We start from the raw sequence: 25,192 nt of genomic DNA on the forward strand, positions 1-25,192 counted from the left end.
AAATGACATGCGTCTTCCTTTGCAAGTGGAATGTTAGTGTCAGAACAAATTATACTGAGTATTTGTTTCAATCGCGCGTATTATTTTTTTTTCAATTTCTTTTAAAAATACTTTAATAATGACTAGAAGGCAAGCAAATCCAAATCAAGTCACAAGTGATTTTATATGTAAGTCATTACAAGTCACAGTTCATGTCTTGTCAAGTCACAAGTCATTAATAATCAAGTCAAGGCACAGGTCATTTACCAAGTCAAATTAAGTCAAATTAAAAAAAAAATCGAGTTCAAGTCATTAATTCGAGTCAACGACACTGCTAATCTCCATTTTTGTATGAAAATATGGTAATAATAGTGCACATACATTTAATGTGTACACAGTAACACTTAATATAATGATGACATCTAACGCCTCATTGTTAACAGCAAACAAGATTGTTTTATCTTTTCTACATGTTCTATGAACCAGTAATTGGATATTTTGACAATATTACTTCATTTTCGTCGATTTGAATGAAGCGGATGTTGTATCAAGCATAGTCTTTATGGAATCTATCAGTATGTGTTGATATAGCAGGGAGTAAAAAGATACTACATTACATCATTCTCATGTGACCTTCTTCTTTCGAATGAACGTATATTTAGTAATAGTACAAGATATTACGATGTTTTTGTAACTAAAAATTCGCTTACATGGCTGCATTTGCTACGCTCGCAACAATAGGTAGATTCAAACTAAAATTTCAACAATATCAGTTTTCAATCTCAAAATAAAAATTAAAAATGAAATGAAAGTAAATGAAGTAGGCTAAAACATACTACTTTGCTCTATTTTATGTACATATTTGATAAATGTCTGAATAGAAAATGTAAATTTATTAAAGTAAGAAGTAAGTAAGTAAGTAAGAAATTTCAACAAATGGTTAAGCAGTGAAGAAATGGTCAGGCATAGGTATTGCTTTGGTGGGTGGTCGATTGGCCGGATTTACATCCTCTTCATTTGCAGGTGGCGCCACATCAGGACGGTATACAACCTAAACAGCAATAAAAATGAGAAGAAAATCGTTAAGAAATGTACATTACGATCAAGACATGCTCAATGGTATCTAATTAATACGTTTCTTAATTGCCCTCTGCTCCTTCGGTTTATATATATATATATATATATATATATATATATATATATATACATATACATATATATATATATATATATATATACCTATATATATATATATATATATATATATATATATATATATATATATATATATATATATATATATATATATATATATATATATATATATATATATATATATATATATATATATATATATATATATATATATATATATATATATATATATATATATATATATATATATATATATATATATATATATATATATATATATATATATATATATATATATATATAGTTTGGCACTCACCCTTCTTGCACTGGACTCCACAGAGGGTAGGGCAGGAATTGATCTCACTTCTCCATTTCTTATAATCACACCTTGAGAATGTAAAATGCTGTTTTATAACCAAGTCATTGCTTGTCAAGTCACCAGTCATCTTTGTTATCCTATCAAGTCGCAAGTAATTTAATTATCGCAAGTTAAGTTAAGTCAAGTCATAATGTTGAAGGCATGATAACATTTGTCATTGAATAGTAATGGTGCAATATCGTCGGTTGAACAATTCTCTTTTCTCGTCACTACTTGGTGCAGCCTAGTCAAGGGTTGCTAGATGATATGCTGGTGTCAATGCCAAATTTTCTGAACATCAGTACTAATTCGCACACATCACTAGATTGAAATATACTAAAGTATTCTGACAATGCTCAACTTTTTCCTGAACCACTCGTACAATAAACAACCAGCGTCTTCCTTCTCGAGTGAATATAAGTGTCAGTGTCTGATCCTGAGAGAGATAGATTGAGTCGTTCACTTACCACTCGATCGAATTGCTTCACACAACATTTAGTGATATCTCTGCACGTTAGAAGTGACCCGATTATGCAGGCAGTAAATTCACACGCCAGTATTCCAACGAGTAGGTATGAACCGGCATCTTGAACCTAAATAAGAAACAAATGGAAAGCTAGTATGTTTATGTAGACAAGAACAATCAAGTTAATTAATTAGTTAGTTAATTTAAAACCGAAAGAATCTATCATGCCATCAAAGTACTTATGATTATCGCAGTATTGTACAAACCAAAAATCATCACATTATGATACAAATTTCGCAATTTGTAGGAACACTTTTCATGCTCTCTCACTTTTCTTACCAGACGTGCAAATGACGCTTGAAGAATAATAAAGATTCCACTCATATGTGACGCAACCAAGGCAAGGATTCGGAAACCTATATTCTGTAAGAAAGAAATAATGATTTTTTTCAAAACGTTGCAGTGCAAAGTTGACAGAGTGCACTTGAAAGGGAAAATTAAGACAAAATATGATATGATATATTGTAGATGGTTACAAACTACCACGTACAATGCTGTCAGCCCGTGTTGTATATATATGCAATGTTAACTTTGAGAAATGCCTCTATAAAAGGATGTTCCCGTGAGGAGCACTGTACCACTTTTAGTCGAAAACTCCACCGCCGTCTCTTGATGGGTTTGCTGGAACTACAACTATTTGATTGGCTAAAACACTATTTACACGAGGAATTGGATTAACAGTATTGTAACGGAAAGTTAGTATTTATTGACTACTGTCGAAAGGTTATACTGTAATGCGACGGGTCAGACGTAGTCATGCGTATTGAAGTATAGAGTAACATATAACTTACAGATTATAAGTTTCGCACTGGAGACCGGAAGATGCAACGATTGGTAAATATGTTTTCTTTATTTGGGTGGAGATAATATGTGTTTTTTTAGCTATGTAAGAATCTCGATTAGTAACAGATATTTATTGCAAAGGGCAATATGTAGAGTAAATTTTCTAGGAAGCAATTGGTAGCTGCATTCGTATTTCTGCAAACTGTATTCTTTGTATTGTTAACGCATTAGTGTAATCTCTGTTGTAGTATAGTATGACTATTTTCTACATAGTTCCGTCTATTTTTGACAGCGTTTGATATTTCAACAATGTAACTCTAATCCGGAACAGAGAAACATTCACAACCATCCAATATCTTGTCTCTTGCCTGAGGCAATTTTAAAATGTAAAAATGTAAAATATTTATGTCTTTGTCACAAATGCTATGGTGTTATGGTTATTTTAGTCCCTCCCATTTTAAAGTAATCAGCTTCAGCTGCCTGAATATCTCTTTAAACAGCTGATGACGGCGACGTCATCAACAATTTAGCCTTAAAGCCTTCCAGAGATTCAGCATATTTTATATTTAAATATCTCGAAACCAGAATCATTGTAGAAAATCACTACTGGCACTCAAAGTATTCATTTAACTAAGACAAATGAAGACTACAATGCAGTCTAAAAGTCATCAATTTAATGACATACGGCACGGTGAACATCAACTTACCCTGTCGAGAATACCTATTTCGCACCAAAACAAACGCCGTAGTGGCGTACAAATGATTCAAATATGTGTTTGTGTATTGAGGAGGAGGTCGGGGTGGTTGGTGAGACTGGGTAAATCTCAGTTCCTGATTTTAGGTAGTAGGCTAACCTGATGTAATAGCTTGAACTTTTTTGTAAGGACTAGTTCCTTAACCAGAGTTTGCAGAGACGGGGCACAAATATTGGCTGACGTCAGTCCTGGAGAGTGATTTGTTACCCTGTGAGACATTTCTGGTTAGGGAGTTGCTTAGACAGAAAATCGTTTCATCTTTTTAACTACATTTGTGTAGTTCAAGCTTTTAGAGTGCTTTTGTAGGACATTTGATTTTTTTTGGGGGGGGGGTGGTATCATCCCCACACATATCTACGGCCCTGAGAGAGTAAGAGAGAGTAAGTGGTGTGGGGGACCTCCACAGAAGAAGAAATGAAAAGTTAAGACGTCAAAAACGGCTCCTTTATGAGGCATGTTCGGACTAGCTCTACAGATAAGGAACTACTATAGTGCACACCAGGATGGGTGATATTATTCTTCCCGAATTAATGTAAAACTCTCCCCCTACACACCCCACCTAACTAAACCATTTTTCTCAACCAATGGCCAGCACTCACCCCATTCCATACCCCACTGTCAATAGGTTGAATCCATGACGAAAGTACTTTTCTACCCGAGAACCTTATCTTAAGTGCGTTCTTTGTGGTATCTGCAGACCCTCACTGTGTATGCCCCAAACACACATTTATATCAGGAGACCATATGAGCTTACTGTGAACATGAGTTGTATGATTCTCATTTGAACCCATAATTCAAACGTGCGATCTGTGTCCTCTTCAAAGATATCTCTCTTACCACACATTTGTTATTTGTCTTGCCGCTAAGAACGCCGACACATCCAGTAATAATGGCAATCTATATGGTAGAGAAAAAGTTGTAAATAAAATGAATGTATTGTTTCTTGCATTTGCAACCTTGCTTGATAGTCAAACGTAGCCAGTGCATTGTTAATGACAGTTTTTACCACCGATATCAACGTTACTCACCTATATGATTGATTTCTGGATGAAGGCAAACATATCACCAACGAAAATTAATCGACGATTGTTCGATGCAGACGTCGAGACATGCAAGTGTGGTATGATGTCCGATAAAACATATACATCACATATATATATATATGTATATATATATACTAAAAATATATATATATATATATACAGGTGCGTATCCAGGGGGGGGCGTTGGGGGCGCGCGCCCCCCGGGTAAGAAAAAGAGGAGAGAAAAAAAAGAAGAAAAAAGGAAAAAAGAGGGGAAAAAAGAAGAGGAGGAGAGGAAGGAAGAGAAAAGAAAAAGAAGAAAGAGAGAAAAAGGAGAAAAAGAGGGAGTAAAAGAAAAACGCGAAGACACCGGGAAGAGAAAGAGGAACAGTGACATCATTACAGCGCTGAAGGGTAGCCAGTGACGGATCAATGATTTCGTAAAAGTTTGACTCACCCTACCCCTTACACCGACAACTCCATTTTTGACGTTTCCATTTTCCTCTCTCACTAATGATCTATATATATACTATATATGGTCTATCATAACGCGTGTGTAGAATTGTGCTATGAAACCAACTGTGGCTGGTCTCGAACTCGATCGTGTCGTTGGGGAACATGACGATTTTTGAGATGGGGGCGACCGCCCGCCCCCCCCCCCATTCAGCATTGTTTTAAATGATATCGCTAAGTAATTTCAAAATAGAAAGTGCTTAGATGCAACTTACAAGGCCTGGGAAGTGTCATTTCCAGCGATCTGGGAGACATTTTCGGCCAAAATTTGCTTGTACGCTTCGCGCTAACAAATGGTCCTGTGTAGTGCCATTTCCAGCGATCTGGGAGGCATTTTCGGCCAAACTTTTCTTGTACGCTTCGCGCCAACCTGTGGTGGCGCTACGCTGAGATAATTTGCCTACAGGCTTCGCCCCTCCCTTGGCAAATTCCTAGCTACGCGCCTGTTCGAATTTGTGACGCAAACAGCAGATATCACATCATATCAGTGAGCATGAAAATTGCGTTCCCGGATAAAAAGCCTCAAAACTGTCCGACTTGCCTAAAAAAATAACCCAAAATTTCCGCGCGCAAAGCGCGCGTTCAACGTCTTCATGTCAATATCATATAAGCAAGCATCGGTTAATACATCGCATGCCATCATGTACCGTACGGTCCGTTCAAATTGCGCAGTATACCGCGGGATGCTAATGTAAACAACGACATGTCTCATGTAGATGTATAAAAAGCATGGAGGTCCAATTATGTCAAAACTCTCTTTTACATTAGTAATGGCGAATTAGGGGCTGCACCCCCGCCGCGCAGTGGCGGAGCGTCCATACGGTCAGGGGGGCGCATGCCCCCCCCCCCCCCGACGGACTCAAATGGACTGCTGGCGCGTTTTTCAGCTCTTTACCACTTTTTACTTATTCTAGATTATTGACTTTTTTATTGCGCTCACATCTACTTATTGACATTTGTCACATTTTGTTGGTGTAATTTGGAGATGACACCTATTTATTCTTCGTTTATCTGCAAATTAGCCAGGCCCGGAAAGGGTCATTTCCGGCGATCTAGGGAGTATCTTTACTCAAAAATTTTCTCTACGCTACGCGCCAACCAGTGGTGGCGCTCCGCTTAGATAGTGTTGAAAGCGCCCCTACAGACCATTCTCGCTCCTCCTGACCAATACCCCTAGCTCCGCCACTGCCGCCGCGCCTCCTACGCCTATGTGTATAGTGTTCGGTTTCGGAAATATCTGCTATTTTTTCATTTCCTTCAACCAAGTTTTATAATAGCCGTTATAACAGGTTTTAATATTTCTACACCAATAAATTAACTGTGTCTGAATTTTAGAAAATTTCTGACCAACATTCTGCATCATACTTCCCTCTACTCGTGCAATTTTGACCGGTCTGTTAGGGGTTGAAGGAAGTTTTTCTATATTGGTTGTCCATAGATGAAATTTTGTACAACATTATGGGTATGTTTTGAAGTGAGTTCATTCACGAGAAATGTGAATTTTCAAATTCTGAACAAATATGGGGCTTAAAACCTTGAAAAGTGGGGCTGACGGGTATTGTGGGCCGCGACGTAGAATCACCTACAAAAGCAAAGACCCACAGGAGATGCGATCAGGTCGAACATGATGTGTGCCGGGTTGACAATCTTCAAAAAGGTTATGGATGGAAAAAAACTATTAGGAAATACTTGGTTCTCAGGCAAAAAGTGTACATCTGGTTGGTCATTTCAAGCCCGAGAAGTGCCGTTTCCGGTGATCTGGGGGGTTTCAAAACAAGAAATTTTCTTGTACGCTGCGCGCCAACCGATGGTGGCGCTCCGCTTAGATAGTAATTCGCGCCCCCCGGGTTTGAAAATCCTGGATACGCGCCTGATATACTAAAAAAATATATATATACTAAAATTATATGTCACATTATATTGTGTTACATTTTGTACTTTTCATTCGACTGCCAAGTATTGCTGACGAAGATCCCAGGGGGGACCGAAAATTCCAATATATTTTCTAAAACTTACTCCTTATTTGTCATTTATGAGTCATATCTTATTTCTCTGGTTTTCTCTAATAATATTTTCTTTGGAGTAAACGTGGATTTTCGTTATATTATATATATACAAATATATATATTTACATAACCATTTACATGTATCACTCTGCTATGAACCGTACTTACTAAACCATTTACGATCCCCCAACATCCAACGTTGTAAATGTGACAAAGGTCTGGTGTAGTAAGCGGATAGATGACTAGAATGCTACCACACAAAAAGATGACAATGCCCATGGATATCCGAGGCAATTGCATGTACTTGTTATCATCATTTTGGAGGTTTGGCTGTTGTACATTGGTTATAGGCTGCTGATTCTCAGGCGCAATTTGTTGATTAACTGCTTCGTCCATTTCCCCTTATTCGTTGCAACCGCTTTTCTTCTATGGAAAGTTTAACAGTGTAAAAATAATACGGCTCAGGTATCGAGTGTGTCGACAATAGCTTCGATTTGTTCTTTACTTTGTTAGTTCACAAAAATAGAAAATGACTGCTTTAGAGCTAAACTCAACTACCAAAGACTTTAAAGTTGTGTTTATCGTTTCACTTTTGTGATTATATATGTATATATGACCTGTGATTATATATGTATATTATATCATATATCTATATCTATCTATCTCTCTATCTATGTATGTATGTAAATATACTTAGTATTTATATATATATTATATATATATATATATATATATATATATATATATATATATATATATATATCATTAAGTGCCAACTCTCGATAGGAGAAACCGACTCTCCAAAGGTCTAAATTTTTGCCCTAAACCACGGCAAGTTAATGCTCAGAAACTTTCTCTTGACCTAAATATGTTCTATCGACGCTTACGTCTCCGTCATTTTTTTTTGCCGACGAAAATGGCAATAACACCACACAACAAACCAACGACTTGCATTCCAATTTTAAGCCCAAAAGCTCGTGGAATCCGCCCAAGGCTCATTGTACGCCTTTTGAATCATTTATTTTGGCAATTGAAGAGGATGTAAAAAACCACAGACCTCTGCCCCAAACTTCCGCGACAATCTCAATAAAACTGAAAGACAGGCTATCCATGAACTCCGGAAGCGCGATGACATTGTCATCAAGCTAGCCGACAAGGGTTCTGCAATTGTCGCTATGGGCAAACAATTCTACAGAGAGGAAGCCAACAGACTACTCGGCAACCCTCAACACTACAAACTACTGGATTCTAATCCTACTCAAGCAATCACACAAAACGTGAAAAGAGTCATCCAAAAGATAGTCTCTAACGGTTTCATTGACCCTAAGTTAAGCCAAAACCTTTTTAGAAACGACCCAAAACCTGTCGCTTTTATTTTCTGCCTAACATTCACAACGAAAGCAATCCCGGGAGGCCCATAATATCGGGTAATGGTACAACGACTGAAAAAAATCCAAATTCATGGATCTTCTCATCCAACATCTTGTTTCGGCCCTACCGTCCTATGTGCAGGACACTACGGACTTCATCCGGAATATTGGGGAAATAAAAAATCATCCCCTATCTACCCTGTTAGATACCTTGGATATGTCTTCGTTATACACAAATATCCCCAACGAAGATGGCATTTCGGCCTGCACAAAAGCATTCAAACCGAAACCCGGCAAAACCCCCACGAAAAAAAGAATTGGCCGAATTGATGCAACTGATCTTGACCAGCAATAGTCTGGTATTTGGCAACAAAAGCTACCTCCAAGTTCATGACACCGCAATGGGTACTAATATGGTACCGTCTTTTGCCAACATCTTTATGGGAAACCTCTAGAAAGAATTTCTATCTCGACAAAACTTAAAACCACACACGTGGTTACGTTTCATTGACGATATCATCATGATATGGACCCATGGCGAGGCAAATCTAAAACTCTTCATTGATGATATAAACTCGTTTCATCACACTATCAAATTCACTGCTGATTTTTCTGGACATGGCGTTCACTTCCTGGAACCACTCTGACCCTACAAAATGATTCACTCAAAAAAACAGACTTGTTCAATAAACCCACGAATAAGCACAACTACCTCTAACCAAGCGGCTGCCATCCACGTCACTGTACCAGAAATATTCCGTACAGTCAAGCGTTTGACGCAGTTGCTCCTCTGAAGTCGATTTTGATTCCCGCACTAAAGAACTGTCGCAACACCTCTCCTAAACAGACAGTATTTTAGGGGTACTATTGAAACGCCATCAAAAAGGCTAAATTTTAATCTGCAAAAACATTCAATTGAGGATTTGCGTGTTATTACCATTGACCAAGACGATTCTTGGACAGATAAATCTAGGAAAGGAAAAGAAATTTTTGGGAACTAAACCTAAAGACCACGGCACCATTCGGTTTAAACATCAGAAACGATTTGCCGTCCCAGATAAACCAAAACAATTCCTTTGCAATTATGACGGAATCGGATTAAAATAATCCGACGCGAATTAAAATAATCCGAATTCCTAAAACTTCTGCTCAATTCAGCAGAAATCAGTAAGTCGGTTTGACTTCACAACCATGCCGACACTCTTGTCTATAAATTAGTTTCAATTCCTGCTACTCCTTGTCACTTTCGGTGATCATGCACTGAAGAAGAGCTAGTTTTGCTCGAAAGATCTGCAAAAACCAAACATTGGCTGTTTTACTTCCAATCACTTACCTAATTCAATTATTGTATCTCACTCGAGATCCAGCCTAATTCTAAATGCAGCATAGTTGTTTATTTAACAGTTTCCCGTTATTCCTATATATATATATATATATATATATATATATATATATATATATATATATATATATATATATATATATATATATGAATATATAATATAAAAATCCTCAAGAACCGGACACAGGGAAGCACTTATCGGGTCTAGCACTTAACCTATGTCTGGAAAATGGCTGACACTCCTCCACTTAGAGATGAACGATAGTGATTTTCAGCATTGACGAAAAAATACGATTTTATTCAAGAGTATTCTAGTTGGTTTCCGTTTTACACATGTGATAATTCAAGTCAATCCGATGTTGGGAAAGGCTGAAAAAACATTCCTAACCTCGTCGATTTTTTAAACAAAAATTGGGCTTTTCGCGAAAAGCGATATGAAGATCAAGTGATCTACAGTGACCTGTGACGTCATTATGATGAGTTCTTCAGCTGTGTGCACTGAGTTTAGTTGCAACCTACTGTATATTGGACTCGACAACCTAAACCACTGGCAAAATGCCAAGAAATTGCGTTGTAGGGGGATGCAACAGAACGAATGTGGACTCTACAGTAAGTTTTTTTTAAATTTTCCAAGCGTATGTATGCTCGAGCGAAACAAATATCGTGTAAGTACTACTTACGGTAGCGCACAGTCACTAATGTTTGCACAGTGTGAAAGTACCGTTTGCGGACCTACGTGAAGTTGAGCTAGAATATGATTCCTCCTGAAGCCCAAACCACGAGGCATGCATGTGAATAAACGCAATAGGCATTGCATGTAGTGAGAAAATTGTTAGAGCTAGACTAACCACTCGAGTGCAAATGCAGTTGTATTTCGAGCTCAATGGAACCTTTCTGTTGGATTTAATAACGTACGGAACAAGGAACGTTGTTTTACATGTTTTTTCTTTCGGATGTTATACTAATCTACGTTTGAGACTATCATCACTATTATTTTTGTGCCAGTTTGACAGGTAAGTGAGCACATTCATACAGCACTCTGAATAAAACCCGCCAACAACGTGATCTTGTGATTTACGTTACTAAGTTTGGGTCAGCTTGCGAGTTACCTCTTCAGATATTGCGAAATCGTTGCGAAATCGTCGCAAATTTCGTAAAAAAAACTTGTAAACACGCGGTGAAGTACTCAAGAAACACCATGATATTCATTATCTATTTATGTCTTGAACATTACGCCGGAAAATTAAACTAAAATAGCTCCGTACTGAAAAGTGCACAACAGAAAAGATCATCAGAGGGCGTTGTGGTCAAGTGGTTAAGGCAATGGACTTGTGATCTAAGGATTACAGGTTCGAGCCCTGGCCAGATCATTACGTTGTATCCTTGGGCAAGGCGCCTTATCTCCATTGCCTCTCTTCACCCAGGTGTATAAATGGGGACCTGTGAGGTAACTTGTAAATATAGTTGCGTGCGCCGGTTTGTGGCTGCACCCTATGGGAAGTCCCCCGGGGACACGTGGTTGTGGTGCACTGTGGTGCCCCAGGAGAGATTGATTGAATTGTGCACACTTTGGTGTGTGGGTGTGACAAGTTACCAATGACCAGGGGTTAAGTTGTAAAGTCGTGTGAGGAGGCTTTAGCCTCATACAAGACTGTAAACCTTCAACTTTTTAACTTTATCACAGTGACGTCATTCACTGACTTGAGGGCTGTTCAAGGTCGTTGCAGTGTTTGCAAATTTCTAAATTCGTATCAATTACGGAGACGAAAAAACGATATTTTAATTCCCTTTTATATAACTTTCCGGTGTGCTATTTGGAAAATAAAAAATATGTTGCTTGGTAACATATAAACTACATTATATATGAAATGGAGAGATTTTTTTCTATCACTATAGTTCTACTTTAAATGATGTAACAATTGATAAAAAACATAGAGAATATAAGGAATTGCTTTGACTTGTCTTGGACGGCAGGTCGTTTACGAATGGTGCCGTAGTTTTAAAATTTTGTTCCCAGAAAGTTTTTTTTTAAAAATTTTCTAGACTTATCTGTCCAAGAATCGTTTTGGCCTATGGCAACAATATCTCAATCGAATAATTTGGGAGATAGAGATGAATTGCAACAGGTTGGTTAATATTGTTTGTTTTGATCGCCAATCTATGTTGAGTCATTCTCTTTCTTCTTTTTTGTTTATTTCCCAATGTTGGTTAAAAATCAACACACCAGAAGAATTCCACTTCATGGCCGGTTTCGTTCTTTTTGGGGCTTATCATGCAAAGAAAGGACCGGATCCCGGACCGTTCGAGTCACAGAACTAAGTCCGTTACACTAAGCCACAGTAATTCTACTGGTGAGAATGTGTATTTTAGGCTTTCTATAGCTGTCAATGAGAGCGCCCTCTTCCCGATCTAGGAATGCGTGTGTTTCAATTAGTCGGCAAAACGACGTTCAAGAAATGTCCAGTTAAGATATATACCTGATGTTCATAATGACGAGGGTTGGAGCAAATCCGCTTCAGTCTAAGACATTGGCTGTAAACTAAGAATTCTTAAAGGAGAAATAAACCCTGGTGTTTTGAAGTGTCCTCGTAGTAGAGACTAATATTCCCTCATCCTCTGTAAAATAACTAGTCAAAACTACCTTCCCCCGAATTACCAGGAATTTTCTAATTATACTTTCACAACTACCGTGTTGGCAGCCAATATTTATCGAGGACGCTTACAAAATGACGCAAGCGAGCTACATCGTAAGTTAAACAATTCACCTCTCTGCGTATGAATTGTTCACTTGCTCTCGGAGATTGTTCGGAAGTTGGTACAAAATGTCGGTAAGCATTTAGTTGGGAAGGATGGTGCAGAGAAGGGAAAACGATATTATGTTACTCCTGTCGGGAAAAGGTTTCCAGAAACATGATAACGTACAATAGGCAAAAAATGACCAGACTTGCCCTTCCGTTGCAGAACTGTTACTAGTGTTTGCTGTACCAGCGAGTACAGAGTCTGTTTAAAAGGCTCTAATCCCGTTGTCGCAGTTCGTGCACTTTGTATTCAGGCTCGAATTGCTAGCAGTCAAGTCCAAATGCATCCATGTTCTCTTTTTTCAACATTCTCGATTCCGGAAAGCGTTTCAGAAGAAAAATTTGACTAGATGTTGCCTTAGTTATCGTGAACGGCGGGCGGGTAGGAAATGTTATGCTCAGAAGGTTTAAATGTATTGAATTGCGATACGTGGCCCGCCCACGTCATGAAACAAGCAGAAACTGTAGGTATTGAAAAAAATGGCAAATGCCATGGGTGACAATTCATTCGATTTTTAGGATTGTTGGAAATGTTTTCAAGCATTCGTGTTGCTTCTGTCGGAAGAGTGTACTGCTAAACGGAATTTTCTGCTCAGAAAATGTCAGGTTAATATCTCTTTTAATGTAAATACATATGAATATCAGCAAGCTTATAATAGACCGACGTGGTTAACGCATTCGTATCCAACTTTACCAGTACATCCAAACACGATATTTGGTGTGTAGAGACTAAATCTTACAAATTAATGTCTTCCATGTTATATGAAAGATATATACTAAATTATTTAGATCAACACACTATAAAAGTTCCACTTCACGACCGGTTACGCCGTGGGCCTCATCAGGCAAAGGTATGAATCAAACCGGGGTCACATATCTCCAAGTTAGACAGAACTACTCAGCCACAGGGATTCTACTGGTGGGAATGCGTATAACTATACTGTTGCTTTGAAATTAAACAAATGTACCACTTTTAGAGGCAAGCCAAGTCACATCTAAAGAAATAATTGTGTTGCATATATATGGTATGGCAGATATGTAATACATTTCTAAAGGTTTACATTAACGTTAACACTATATAGGCATGTGCAGTTGTGAAACCTTAGACCAGTGCTCTTCTGCACACATGTCAATGTGTGAAAATCAGGAATTCGCATTCATTGTCAGCGGTATGTGGTTTCGTTAAGATTGTGAGTTTTGTAACAGTTTAAACTGCTGTTGTATTTCTAAGTTCACAGTGTGACGTCGTGAGTTACCTCCGGCGTTGGCCTTGACTATATCATTTTGTATTTCATGATGTTTGTCTATCTGTATATATTTGGATTTCTGAGTGTGAAAATACTTTTCGAAGTGAACAATATTTAATATTTTGTTTCCTTTTCCTTTACATTAAATTAAATGAACAACATATAATTTACGATTAAAACACTACGTACCACAACTGTCCGCAGGATATCGGCTCCCCATACGACTAGTGGCAATTGCATTAACGTCCAATGAGTTTGACCTTAAACGCATGATATAACGTTACCCAGGCATTCACTGCTACTAATCCGTTTGAAGTTTCAAGCAGTGAATAAAAGATGTGAATAAACCCGTCTAAATATAACCTATATGAAAGGTCGCGTAAGAAAGAATAATTTGGTTGGCTGCTTCCAATGAAAGAGGCTGTAGCCTTCTACCAGACTATACATACACAACCGTACGATAAAGTAGGCATAATCTACAATGCACATTGGATTATGTTCGTGATAAATTACTGGGTCTCATACATATGTCTATATAGATACCGACCTATGCCAGGCAAGCATTCCTTCAAACCTGAGCGTATATTTCAATTGAATTCATAGGCTGTCAGTTTAAGGCCAGCATAAGTTTTTTGGGCTCATTTCTATACCAGAAGTCAAACACATAAAGGGGTTGATTTCAGTCAGAAAACAGAATAAAATGACAACAGAGGCACAAATATTTTTCAAAGTGATTTTTGTGTTCAGTTTGCTTGTTGAAATAATTTTTGTATCTACTTGCAAGTTGCTTATATGCTATTAAAGGCAAAATATTGGCAATAGCCTGACTCAAAGAGACATGATCTGTACGTGTCAATTGCCATATATAGATTTCTTTTCTTTCTTTTTTTTTCTTCATTTAACAGAACAATGTTGCTCGCATGAGGCAATGGGAATTTTAGTTCAAGAGGGTTATTGAGTAGGGAAAGAGTTGAGTGTGTTTTTCTATGTGTGGAAAATCACTAAGATGTTGGTACGTTGTGTCTTGCTTCATTGGATTTTAATAAATAATGTTCTCTTTCTTTACCATGAAGACCCTTGAAGCTGCAGAAGGTAGCAGTATATCAGAAAAACCATCGTCTGTTCGAGCACAACCATTCCCAACAGTGCGCGAATTAATAAAAAGAAAGAAAGCCAATCATCTGGAATCAACACCATTGATGATGGATATTGCATCATCAGAGGTGAGTTTTTTTTAAATTATTCTTTTAACAATATAAATTTCTGTTGCAGTTATACTTACATAAATAACAGTTACAAAGTATTGTAAATGTTGCTTCCATTAGGTGTTTTGAATTTGAAAAATCTCCAATTAATGATAAATCTTGCATCTTAGTTGTTGTGGCAAGAATTGGAAGCAAATTCTGTCATGAATGGTTTTGATCTATGGGTCAAATTAACATGTCACCTTGATAATAGAATAGTTGAGTGTAGTAGAGGAGAGAGTTAATCTGCATACAGACACAATGCAACTTTCATAAGTCATGTATTGTTTGCTACTTAGTGAAAACACTTTTGTCAGATATTTTCACTGAATATATAGCATTTCATACAATATATATATATATATATATATATATATATATTGTTTTATTGTGTGCATAATATGTAAGTGTTCATAGACACAAAATACAGAATATGTAAGAACTGAATGGAGTCATGTGCAATGTTTCATCAGTGATTTATCTATCATTTGCATCTCTAGGGTGAAAGTAGTATTGTTGTTGCACCAAGGGATACTGTCAACGTTGAGGTCAGAGATGAGTTGGCCGTGGAGACTGCATTTTTGTCTAAAGGTAATATATCACCTCTGCCCATGCCCTACTGGTAGATAAGATTGTTGTCTGTATAGTTTTTGGTTCCTTTGCTCAAGTACTAATACTCAAGATAACATGTGTGTTGATGTAAGTAAATGTCAAGAACAGTGGGTTGGTTTGAATTGAAGATTTTCAGTGCCAGATTTCATTTTGCTGATTAAATATGAGGGGTGGGGCCCGAGAAAATTATGCCTGAATTTGGTTCATTCACACAGAATCTATAGAACTGTGGGTTGGTTGAAATACTACTTGGCACAATGGTGGGCCCTATTGGTTTTGTTGTGAATATGCTGTATAGTAATGATTTGCAGGTTTTAGCGAATAAATGTGAGATTGACTTCATATATGGTGTGTACATGACTTCATGTTGCTTGACAGTTAAGACATTTGAAATAGACCCAAGGTTGTATTCATGTCATTAATTAGACATTGACATTGAGGATTTCTAAACTACATTGCTAAAACTGTTAAACAGAAGAAAAACCAATGCAGCCATGTGTTTGTCAAACCCTGCAAGTGCAAATTATTGTCTAGTTAGGTTAGAAACATTTTGCAATGTACATAAATCTCAACCTTCAATTTTTTGAACAGATACCCAGACAGACCGTTCAGAGTATGTTGAGGGATACGTTCAGTGTGCTCTTGTCCCACTGCCACCACTAGAGTTCAGACACACATCTGAGGAGTTTCCAAAGCCAGCTACTCCTAAGCCAGCTAACCCCAAGCCAACCACTCCATTATCAGTTAGCCCTACAAAGCCACCATCAGAACTTAGTGAAGAATCCAGTGAGCCAAACCAGCCATCAAGCCCAGTTTATGAGCCTTCTTCTCATTCATCTGATCCCAGTGGTGATCATGGACCTGGATCATCTCCAGTGTAAGAACTATTATCTTTCTTTCTCACATTTGCATGTCAGTTTATGACATATATGTTAAAACTCAATTCACTATTTTAAATACAATGTAGTCAATCATTCTCTCTCAAAGTGTGAAAAAATGAAAATTGAAGACAAAGACCAAAAAAAAAGTGTGAGCAGATGAATGGGTTGTTTTGTTAGGTAATAATTATCAATAGATCTTGCTGGTTTTTAGAATTCAGCCTTACATGCGTTTGGTCAAGCACACAAAACCTGCCTGCTCTAATGTAAGAAAGTAATATCAAAAGTTTTCATGAAACAGTGGTGTGTGCAATTCTCAAAGTGCAAAATGGTTTTCCTGTTACTAGATTTATTCCCCTCCAATTACATTTCTTTGGCAAATCATAGATGAACAGCATTAGGGTCTGTTTTTTTTTTCTGAAGGACTTTGCCTGTTTTGTTGATTGACATTTTTCACACCTTCATGATGAAAAAAGGCTGTTCTAAAAAATCCTCAAAAATATAAATTCTGTCTGAATGACCAAATAAAATTGTTTATAAGTGATTTGAATGTGGTCTTTGCAAATTCAGTGAGTGGGAGCTGAAATTTTTGGACATGCTAAATCCCAAACATAGATAGCCCTGACACTGTTCTTTGCATACACTTCCAATGTACTGATGAGTGCATGGTTTGCCAGAAAGTCTGAAAAAAACTTTTCAAAACTTTTTTATCTGCAGAAAACCAAATGTTGAGGAGACCAAAGAACGTGTATTTTTGGTGATGGAGAGTTGTCTCCTGCTTCTCTTCAAGTTATGTTCTGCATGCAGTGGAACTGTGGAGGCAGTGGTGTGGAACATTATAGGGTCCATGATAAGGGTCAGGCAGAGGTGTAAAGAGTGTGCCAACATCACCTTCTGGGACAGCCAGACGTTAGTAGGAAACATTCCCCATGGCAACCTGATGATGAGTGCAGGGATTCTGTTTGCAGGATCAAATCCTTCAAAGACCCTGCGGGTCTTTACAAATATGTGTTGTCCTGCCATTACAAAACGGACATTTCACAGGCATCAGAGGAACTGGCTGCATCCAACAATCAGCAGAGTTTGGCGTGAGTCGCAGGAGGAGATGATTGAGGGGCTGAAGGAGATCGGTATGGCAGTGAACCTTGGTGGAGATGGAAGGAGTGACAGCCCAGGTCACTCTGCAAAATATGGGTCCTACACTTTCGCAGACCTTGACTGGAACATGGTTCTTCACCAAGAATTAGTACAGGTACTGATATTTAAGATATAAACTTAGATTGATTCTACAAATGTACCTTAAACAACTATGTCTTTTGCTCACATTTGATGAAATGAGGCAATCAGAAACAAATCTTTCATATTCCTTGCAATTTTTTGCCTTTTACAGAGCAATGAAGTTTCCAGCAGTAATGCTATGGAACTGGAAGGCATAAAGCGGGGGTTGCAGTTCTTTGCAGGGCAAAATCTCCAGGTCAACTCTCTTGTGACAGACAGGCACCGTTCCATTTCAAAATATATGAGGGAAGACCAAAGTGAGATTGACCATCGCTATGATGTTTGGCACATAGCAAAAGGTGTCTATTTATTCCACTTTTTAAATGGGTATATTACGGGTGTTGCCAAAATTCAATTAAGCTAATACAGCAACAACTCTCTGTCTTGGTTTAGTGACCAACATACACAATGAATTTTTGTAAGTTCCTATTGCTACACCATCACTTATAAAACAAATTGTGGTAATCATCAATGATGAGATTACTACCAATGCTATGTTTTGTTTCATTACGTAAAATTTGGTCTCAAAGTGATTTTTCTACAATGGACAATTTATTACACTCTGCTTTATATTTTGCAGGTACTTGTAAGAAAATTGACGAGCTGGGGAAAAAGAAAACCTGTGCAGCAGCTGGTGCCTGGGCAAAGAGTGTCAGCAACCACCTCTACTGGGTTGCAGCATCTACACCTGACGGTGATGGTGATGTGATGTTGGCCAAGTGGCTGTCTGTTGCCAATCACATCCAAGATGTGCACCAGCATGATAGTGATCTTTTCCCAAGATGTGTCCATGGCGAATTAAATGTACCAGGAAGAAAGAAGAAGTGGCTACAACCTAGTAAGTGGTTCTAGGTATAGGTGTAACTATTATAACATGGGTGGATGTCCATCTCTCTTCTTGATAATGTTACGTTGAGAAATTGGAAGGTTATACATATACAATAAATGCAAAATGGTGTCCATGACAACACTAAAAATCTATCCCTTTTTTTTGAACAGGCACCGAAGTTTGTGAGAAAATGGTACAGGTTATAACTGCTAAGTGTTTGCAGAAAGACGTTATGCAGTTGTCATCTGCATATCAAACTTCAAACGTTGAAAGCTTTCACAGTGTAGTTATACACTTTGCCCCGAAGAATACCCACTACAGCTACCATGGAATGATCAGCAGGTAAACATTGTACCACTTTTATCAATTCTAGGCATCAAGGTTTAACTCATGTAGACATTGCACTTACCAGCTGCATACCCAAAAAGAATTTTAAAATATTTGGAAACAGATGGATGTATTTATTAGTAACATCATCAATTTTTAATTTTCAAAATGGTTCATACCTAACACTTTCCTAAGTCCACATTATAAACATGATCTCTGGTAAAAGCAATGCTACTCCCAGTCTTATATTTACTGTGAAACCAGCAGAAATGTTTGAAAGTGAACATAAGGGGTTGACAATTATCAGTGTATTCTCCACAAGTAATAATATTTATACCCAGAGAAATACTTCAGCAAAACAATGAGCAGGGGTGTTTAGACACCTGCCATTTAATCATACTCAATTCTTATGCTTCAAATGTTAGTCTTTAATTTTGATTTCAGACTACAGCTTGCTGCTCTCCATTTTAATGAAAATTCAAGCAGATCACAAGCCACCACAAATGAGGGAAAAGAAAGGTTTGCCATGAGGTTCCCAAAGTTTAAGAAAGGCCAAGCCACCGTTTCCAAGGTCCTTACCGATGCAACTTATGGTAAATATTTTTTCTTGCAACTACAGCCTCTTGCAGTGAAATGCAACTTTCATAAGTTATGTAAAGGCAAATTTTTCCATTAAGTCACAGTGTTACTTTTTCCCCTTGAATAAATATTCTTTTTTTTATTGGGGTTGCAGGTTATGTAGAGAAACTGACATCAACTCTACTTCAGTTGTGTAAGGCTGGAAGAAGCACTATAGAAGACCTTGAGGAAGCTTCTGCCCCCACCACCACTGGCAAGCTCTTATGTCCATCCAGACAAAGAGGAGGCTGTCCAGCAACACAAGAGCAGATATAACTAGTATACAGCTCTACTGATCTAGCCATCTATCCGTCCGTCCATCTGCCATCAATTTTATTTTTATGTTACTATACCACCATACTTGAACAGATTCACTTGAACATTATATATATTTTCAAAAATAAGAAAAACTTATTGTATTGTATGATCATGAAAGTTGGTGAGCACTATGATTGACCAATGGTACAAAGAAGGGGGGGGGTGGGTTATATGAAAGGTTAAATAGTGATCACTTTCACAAATTTTTTTTAAATGCTCAAATGCTGCTTCTACAAATTATATTTAAGTTAATCAGTAGTATCGCTTGCCAATGGTACATACTGTATGGGACCCACGTGAAGTTTGTTACACATTTTTTTATATGAAGTGAAATTTATTATGGGGGCAAAATGTTTTCATCTAGCCTGAACATTGCAGTGATAATGTATGGGCCACCCTCCTTGTTCATTAGGGGACATATCCTCTCCCCCATTCTCCTCACCCTGACCCCTCATTTAAGTCTGTTTTTATGTCAAATGAATATTTGAAGTATTTTTTAATCTTATAGTTGTTATGTTATGTAAGTCTTTCTTTAGCTCTAATTTTTCCTTGTTTTAAGTTACAGCTACTTCTTGAGAACTTCTTCAACTTCTTGAAGTAATTGAAAGTCGAGGCTTCACACAAGCACATGCATATTCACACACTGCCACATTAAGCACTCATTTATTCCTCAATGTTTTGTGAAATTAAAAATAGTTATAAATATTTGTAAACAATCACAACTTCCAAGTTCATACTTTCTTCTGTCACTGATTTTTTTTCTTGCTTTCTTTAATGTTAGAAAACCATACAAAATCATCACTTTAAAGTAGATGACCAATGAAGATTTTCATTAATAGAAGAGACACACCTTCTCTTGATTTACCGTTATGTTTATTTAGTACATGCAAATTTACAGTCGAGGCAATCTAAAACCTTCATAGTTGTCTGATGGAAAAGTGTCTCTAATTTTTAATACGGCACATGCTGGGAGGATCACCCTGACATCTTTTCCCAAAAACTGCCAACAAAACCTCACTAGTTGTCGATACGCCACGTGTCGATACTTCCTACAGATACAAATGAAAGGAAAAGAAGAGAGAGAAAAAGCTTGTTCAGTACCAATACTTGCAAGCTGTGTATTGAAAACATACAGTAGTTCTGTTTGGATTGTTATCTAATGCTAGTTACAATGTTTAAGTGCCAAATGGTGGAACACTTTAAGCATGACATTGAATGCTGGCCACCCAGATGAATTAAAGTCCATGAGTTGTACCTCTCTTCAATGATCAATAATGACAAGTGCTGCCCATTCCATTTTATTTATTGTACATTTCAGCATAAAACTGGTGCCGTGTAGTTAAAGGCTTCTAAAATTATAATAACATTAAATTTCTATGGCAATTCGTGTAAGCAATGCAAGTTTTTCATAAATCTTACTCGTGTAAACTGCTCTCTCTTGCATTTTCTCCATACTGTTGGCGGTAAGCAAAATATGCTGTCCTCAATCCCCACCTGTCAAGACAGACAGCATGAAATCCAGGATGTGTTGTGATGCATCCTGCACCTTCTTCTTCCATAACAACTTTCACCTGATCAATTTCAGTGCAGCATCTGCATTCCCTCGCAGTTGTCATTATGGCACAATGACCACAAGTACACCTTTATGTGAAAGAAGATTGAAGTAGTAGTAGTAAACCACAAGAAAGACCACTGTATATAGAGTAATAAATTAGTGATATAATATAGAGTAATAATGTGAAAGAAGATTGAAGTAGTAGTAGTAAACCACAAGAAAGACCACTGTGTATAGAGTAATAAATTAGTGAACGACAATGCTGAGGCAGTTAGAAACTTCAACAGGGCCCTAGCTGTCTATCCTGTATTTCATGAACCACTGCAACAAAGCCCAAGTGCAACCCACCAAATTTCAGAATGTAAGAAATCTTTGATTAAAAAAAAAAATCGCCAGTAACTGACAGAATGCACTGTTCAATATTACTGAAAGTTTTACTGCCCAAATCATCCTTGTTTATTTCTATAAGACACTACCCCAAGATTAGATTAACAGGAAGAACAGACCCTATGTATTCGCTTGGTCAGCTAATTGAAGCCACACTCTGATGACCAGGAGAAAATAAAAGAGTGGTCTGATTAGTGATTATTAGTACCATGGTCGTCGATTGGAACCATGAGTTAATCGTACAAAATCTACGTTAATGGAATAAGCAGGCTCATATTGGCTTGACCATCAACAAATACTCATTCCGATATCATTCCAACAACTTGTGCCTTTCAAGACATGCATTAAAAACTGAAAATAACTTGTTGAGATGATCTGATGAATAACAAAATAATGTCCTTTCAAAATAAGGCACAGACTTTTTCTTAGAGCAAGAGTTATTGTACTGCACTATAGTACTGTGATGGATTCAAGCCTAGGTTCTGTTCACCCTCAATGTTGCATACAGATACAGTTTCATTATCATGAGTAAATTTGATGGGCAAACAAACAGGGACAACAATAATTTCCTTCATTTATCTATTTACCAATTAACCACAGAGTGAACAGACCTTTAAGTGACTGAATCACAGTACCCTAAGCCACTGATGTAGGCCTTGGTCATAGAATATAATTCATATTGTTACTGACCTAAGCCAGCTAAACTAACGTTAGGCATAACTATGTTAGGCCTTGGCAGCCACAGGCTTGCCTAATTCCTGCTTGATCACTTACACGATTGAGTGAGCAACCTTCGATTGAGTCCAAATTAGCCTAGGCTACATGCCTACGAAAACTTTGTTAATCGCTTTCTACAACAAGTATGTACAACTACAACGTACACTGGCCTAAATAGGCATCGCGCTTAGGGTCGATATGATGAAGCATTCGGGCGGCGTTCGATTACTAAGTATAATCTTATCAGAAGGCAAACAATGATATTGACACTGTGATAAAGGACACTTAATTTCCCAAATATTTACTGGTGAATGGGGGGAATGTTCGACTAACTCACGTTTCCTTCATTATTTGAGTACGTACCAGTCCAAATTCCTTTGGCGATTACCTTCATCGCCTTGTACATCTCCTCCTCCAGCACGGCCCTCGCCATCGTTCTCGTCACCGGAATCATCCGTTTCTGGCTCGTACATGTAAGGCTGGATATCTCCGCCGCCAGGTAAATATTGTTGATCGGCGATATTCTCACCATCATTCTCGCTACTTTCGTCAGTATCTGAGCTCTCTACTTCGATACTGAGAGGAAAATATGGCACTGTCATGTTTGTTTTCGGTAAAGATATCTGGTAATAGCGTGAATTCGTCCAGTAAAATATACTGCGCAGAAGTGACAACTTCATCGACGTTCTGCGCTACAATACCGTACGTCGTCAAAAATGAATACGAAATTAGCTGGCATTCGATGGCCTGATATGAGCGGTTATATTTCACCAATTTTGAATCTGAAGGATTTTTCTGTCGAAAACCATCGAAGTCGATTTGGGATAATTGGTATACGTTAAAAAGAGTTCAGTAGAGTTTCGTTTTCCGTGTCACATGTCCTTTAAGAAATGCAAGTGAGATAGTGGTAAGTTTTTCCTGCTCATGGTTATTGTAGTTGAACTCAATGTAAGAACTGTAAAGATGCAATCAATGTGTTAAAAATAAAAACATGTTACAATACTGACTTACCTAACTTTAGAATAAGCAATACAAACAATAGTAGGGCAGTGTTCTAAATACGGAATGCAAGAACATATACCCAAATAGGGCTAGGAGACGCCATGCCTCCATTGTGGAACTTCTCCATGATAAGTATAGCAGCTTTACATGCAAAAGAACTTTGCCAAAACTTCAAAAGACCCTATAATGTCCCCTGCATTTCAAACATCTCCATCTGCCACTATCTCCATCTGCCACTGGGCCCGACTGGGATTATCATGAGAGCACTGAATGAACTGTTTTATCACTACTAGCTGCATGTTAGAGTACCTCTTCAACACTCTATGACATCACAATATATGTTATGTTAAATTGATCTCACACAATACAAAATAAAGACAAGTTATTCTGTACCAACAATAAATAACCCAAGATCAATGTCACATTAGAACTACTGGTATGACTGAACAAGCTACAGTAATTAAAAAGATCAGATATTGCTATCATGGAAAGCCAAATAGTGTACGATCAAGTATGTAGTGAAACCAATATTCAATCATTTACTTATTTAATATGACACAGTTGTAACTTTGATGACATCAATTATGTAGTTTACTTAAACTATGAATGAACATGCAAATCAATGCTAAATACTACAGAAAGGAGCAGGATACATAACACACTGAATGCAACAATCAATGTTTGACACCATGGAGAAGATAAATTCTTATGATACATTGCACTAGCTTAGTAACTTCATTTTACTGAGACACCATGTTTGTTGTTGTCTGTTATGGTACAGTTTGTTCAATTGTCTTGAAGCCTTGTGATATCTACATTCTGGATACTTGTTACTCCCATTGTCCACTCTTGTGTCCTTGATGTATGGTATTTAAATAAGCTGAGAAACTGCTTTGACATCAGCTAATTCCAAATTGTCCGTATCCATGTTAACAATGTTCACTATGCAAATCCATAGCTTTCACTGGAGAACAAGAAATATGACAATCATCTTACGTAAAGTAGAGAAGCACACATTTATTAATGAAACAATCCAACACAAATACTTCCAGTTCCAACCCTTATATCTGCTTGCAAAACATTCATCATGCCATAACGCTATGCTGTGCTGTACTGTTCCTCTAAAGGATGTTCTGTACATCTGTAATGTGAAATGAAAATGAAAAAAAAGACATATTTATGGCATTGTGTGAGGACAAAAGTGTCACAAAGATATACCTGTTCAAATGATTTTCCAAGATATGATTTATTTGATTTTAATTGCAAAAGAGACATTCAGGCTCATAGACAAGGTAACTGGGTTGGAGCCAGCATAAATGTTATGTTTGTTTATTCACTGAGATTGTAACTTGCACTCATTGTAATAACTAAAAATTATTGTTCAAATCTGGGTGAAAGTAGACCCCTTAATGATGCCCCTAACATGTTAAACTAGAAATATACCTCACACTAAAAATTTGCCAAAAATGTCAATGTCTTTGCTGATATGAAACTATATGCACATGACAACCTGATCAGATGACAACTACAGTAAAGGCAGTTAAGAGTAACTATCTTTAAGCAGTGCTAGTAC

At 37.4% G+C, this 25,192-nt stretch overlaps 3 protein-coding genes across 5 annotated transcripts; 1 reads left to right on the forward strand and 2 right to left on the reverse strand.

Moving 5' to 3' along the window:
- Window positions 1-342: 342 nt before the first annotated feature.
- LOC139962533 (uncharacterized) lies at window positions 343-14,192 on the reverse strand. 3 transcript variants are annotated; one of them, XM_071962609.1, is made up of 6 exons: window positions 14,044-14,192; window positions 7,266-7,520; window positions 4,394-4,453; window positions 2,298-2,381; window positions 1,960-2,085; window positions 343-1,030 (listed from the first exon to the last, which is right to left on the reverse strand). In XM_071962609.1, exons 2-6 carry the CDS (start codon window positions 7,491-7,493, stop codon window positions 920-922), a joined length of 609 nt encoding a protein of 202 aa, XP_071818710.1. In that variant the 5' UTR covers window positions 7,494-7,520; window positions 14,044-14,192; the 3' UTR covers window positions 343-919. The 3 variants fall into 3 exon arrangements, with proteins under 3 accessions (XP_071818710.1, XP_071818709.1, XP_071818711.1); XM_071962608.1 differs by having other exon boundaries at window positions 7,266-7,523; XM_071962610.1 differs by lacking the exon at window positions 2,298-2,381 and having other exon boundaries at window positions 7,266-7,523.
- Window positions 14,193-14,487: 295 nt separating this feature from the next.
- On the forward strand, window positions 14,488-20,092 carry LOC139963107 (uncharacterized). The gene is made up of 9 exons (XM_071963626.1): window positions 14,488-15,077; window positions 15,599-15,689; window positions 16,302-16,587; window positions 17,306-17,840; window positions 17,979-18,165; window positions 18,447-18,704; window positions 18,866-19,037; window positions 19,467-19,615; window positions 19,756-20,092. Exons 1-9 carry the CDS (start codon window positions 14,904-14,906, stop codon window positions 19,914-19,916), a joined length of 2,013 nt encoding a protein of 670 aa, XP_071819727.1. The 5' UTR covers window positions 14,488-14,903; the 3' UTR covers window positions 19,917-20,092.
- Window positions 20,093-20,234: 142 nt separating this feature from the next.
- On the reverse strand, window positions 20,235-23,325 carry LOC139963108 (uncharacterized). The gene is made up of 3 exons (XM_071963627.1): window positions 22,981-23,325; window positions 21,378-21,599; window positions 20,235-21,007 (listed from the first exon to the last, which is right to left on the reverse strand). The coding sequence occupies exons 1-3, from the start codon at window positions 23,295-23,297 to the stop codon at window positions 20,851-20,853; spliced, it is 696 nt and encodes a 231-aa protein (XP_071819728.1). The 5' UTR covers window positions 23,298-23,325; the 3' UTR covers window positions 20,235-20,850.
- Between the last annotated feature and the right edge of the window lie 1,867 nt (window positions 23,326-25,192).

Source organism: Apostichopus japonicus, chromosome 21 (genome assembly GCF_037975245.1).
Source record: "Apostichopus japonicus isolate 1M-3 chromosome 21, ASM3797524v1, whole genome shotgun sequence".
Taxonomy (NCBI): domain Eukaryota; kingdom Metazoa; phylum Echinodermata; class Holothuroidea; order Aspidochirotida; family Stichopodidae; genus Apostichopus; species Apostichopus japonicus.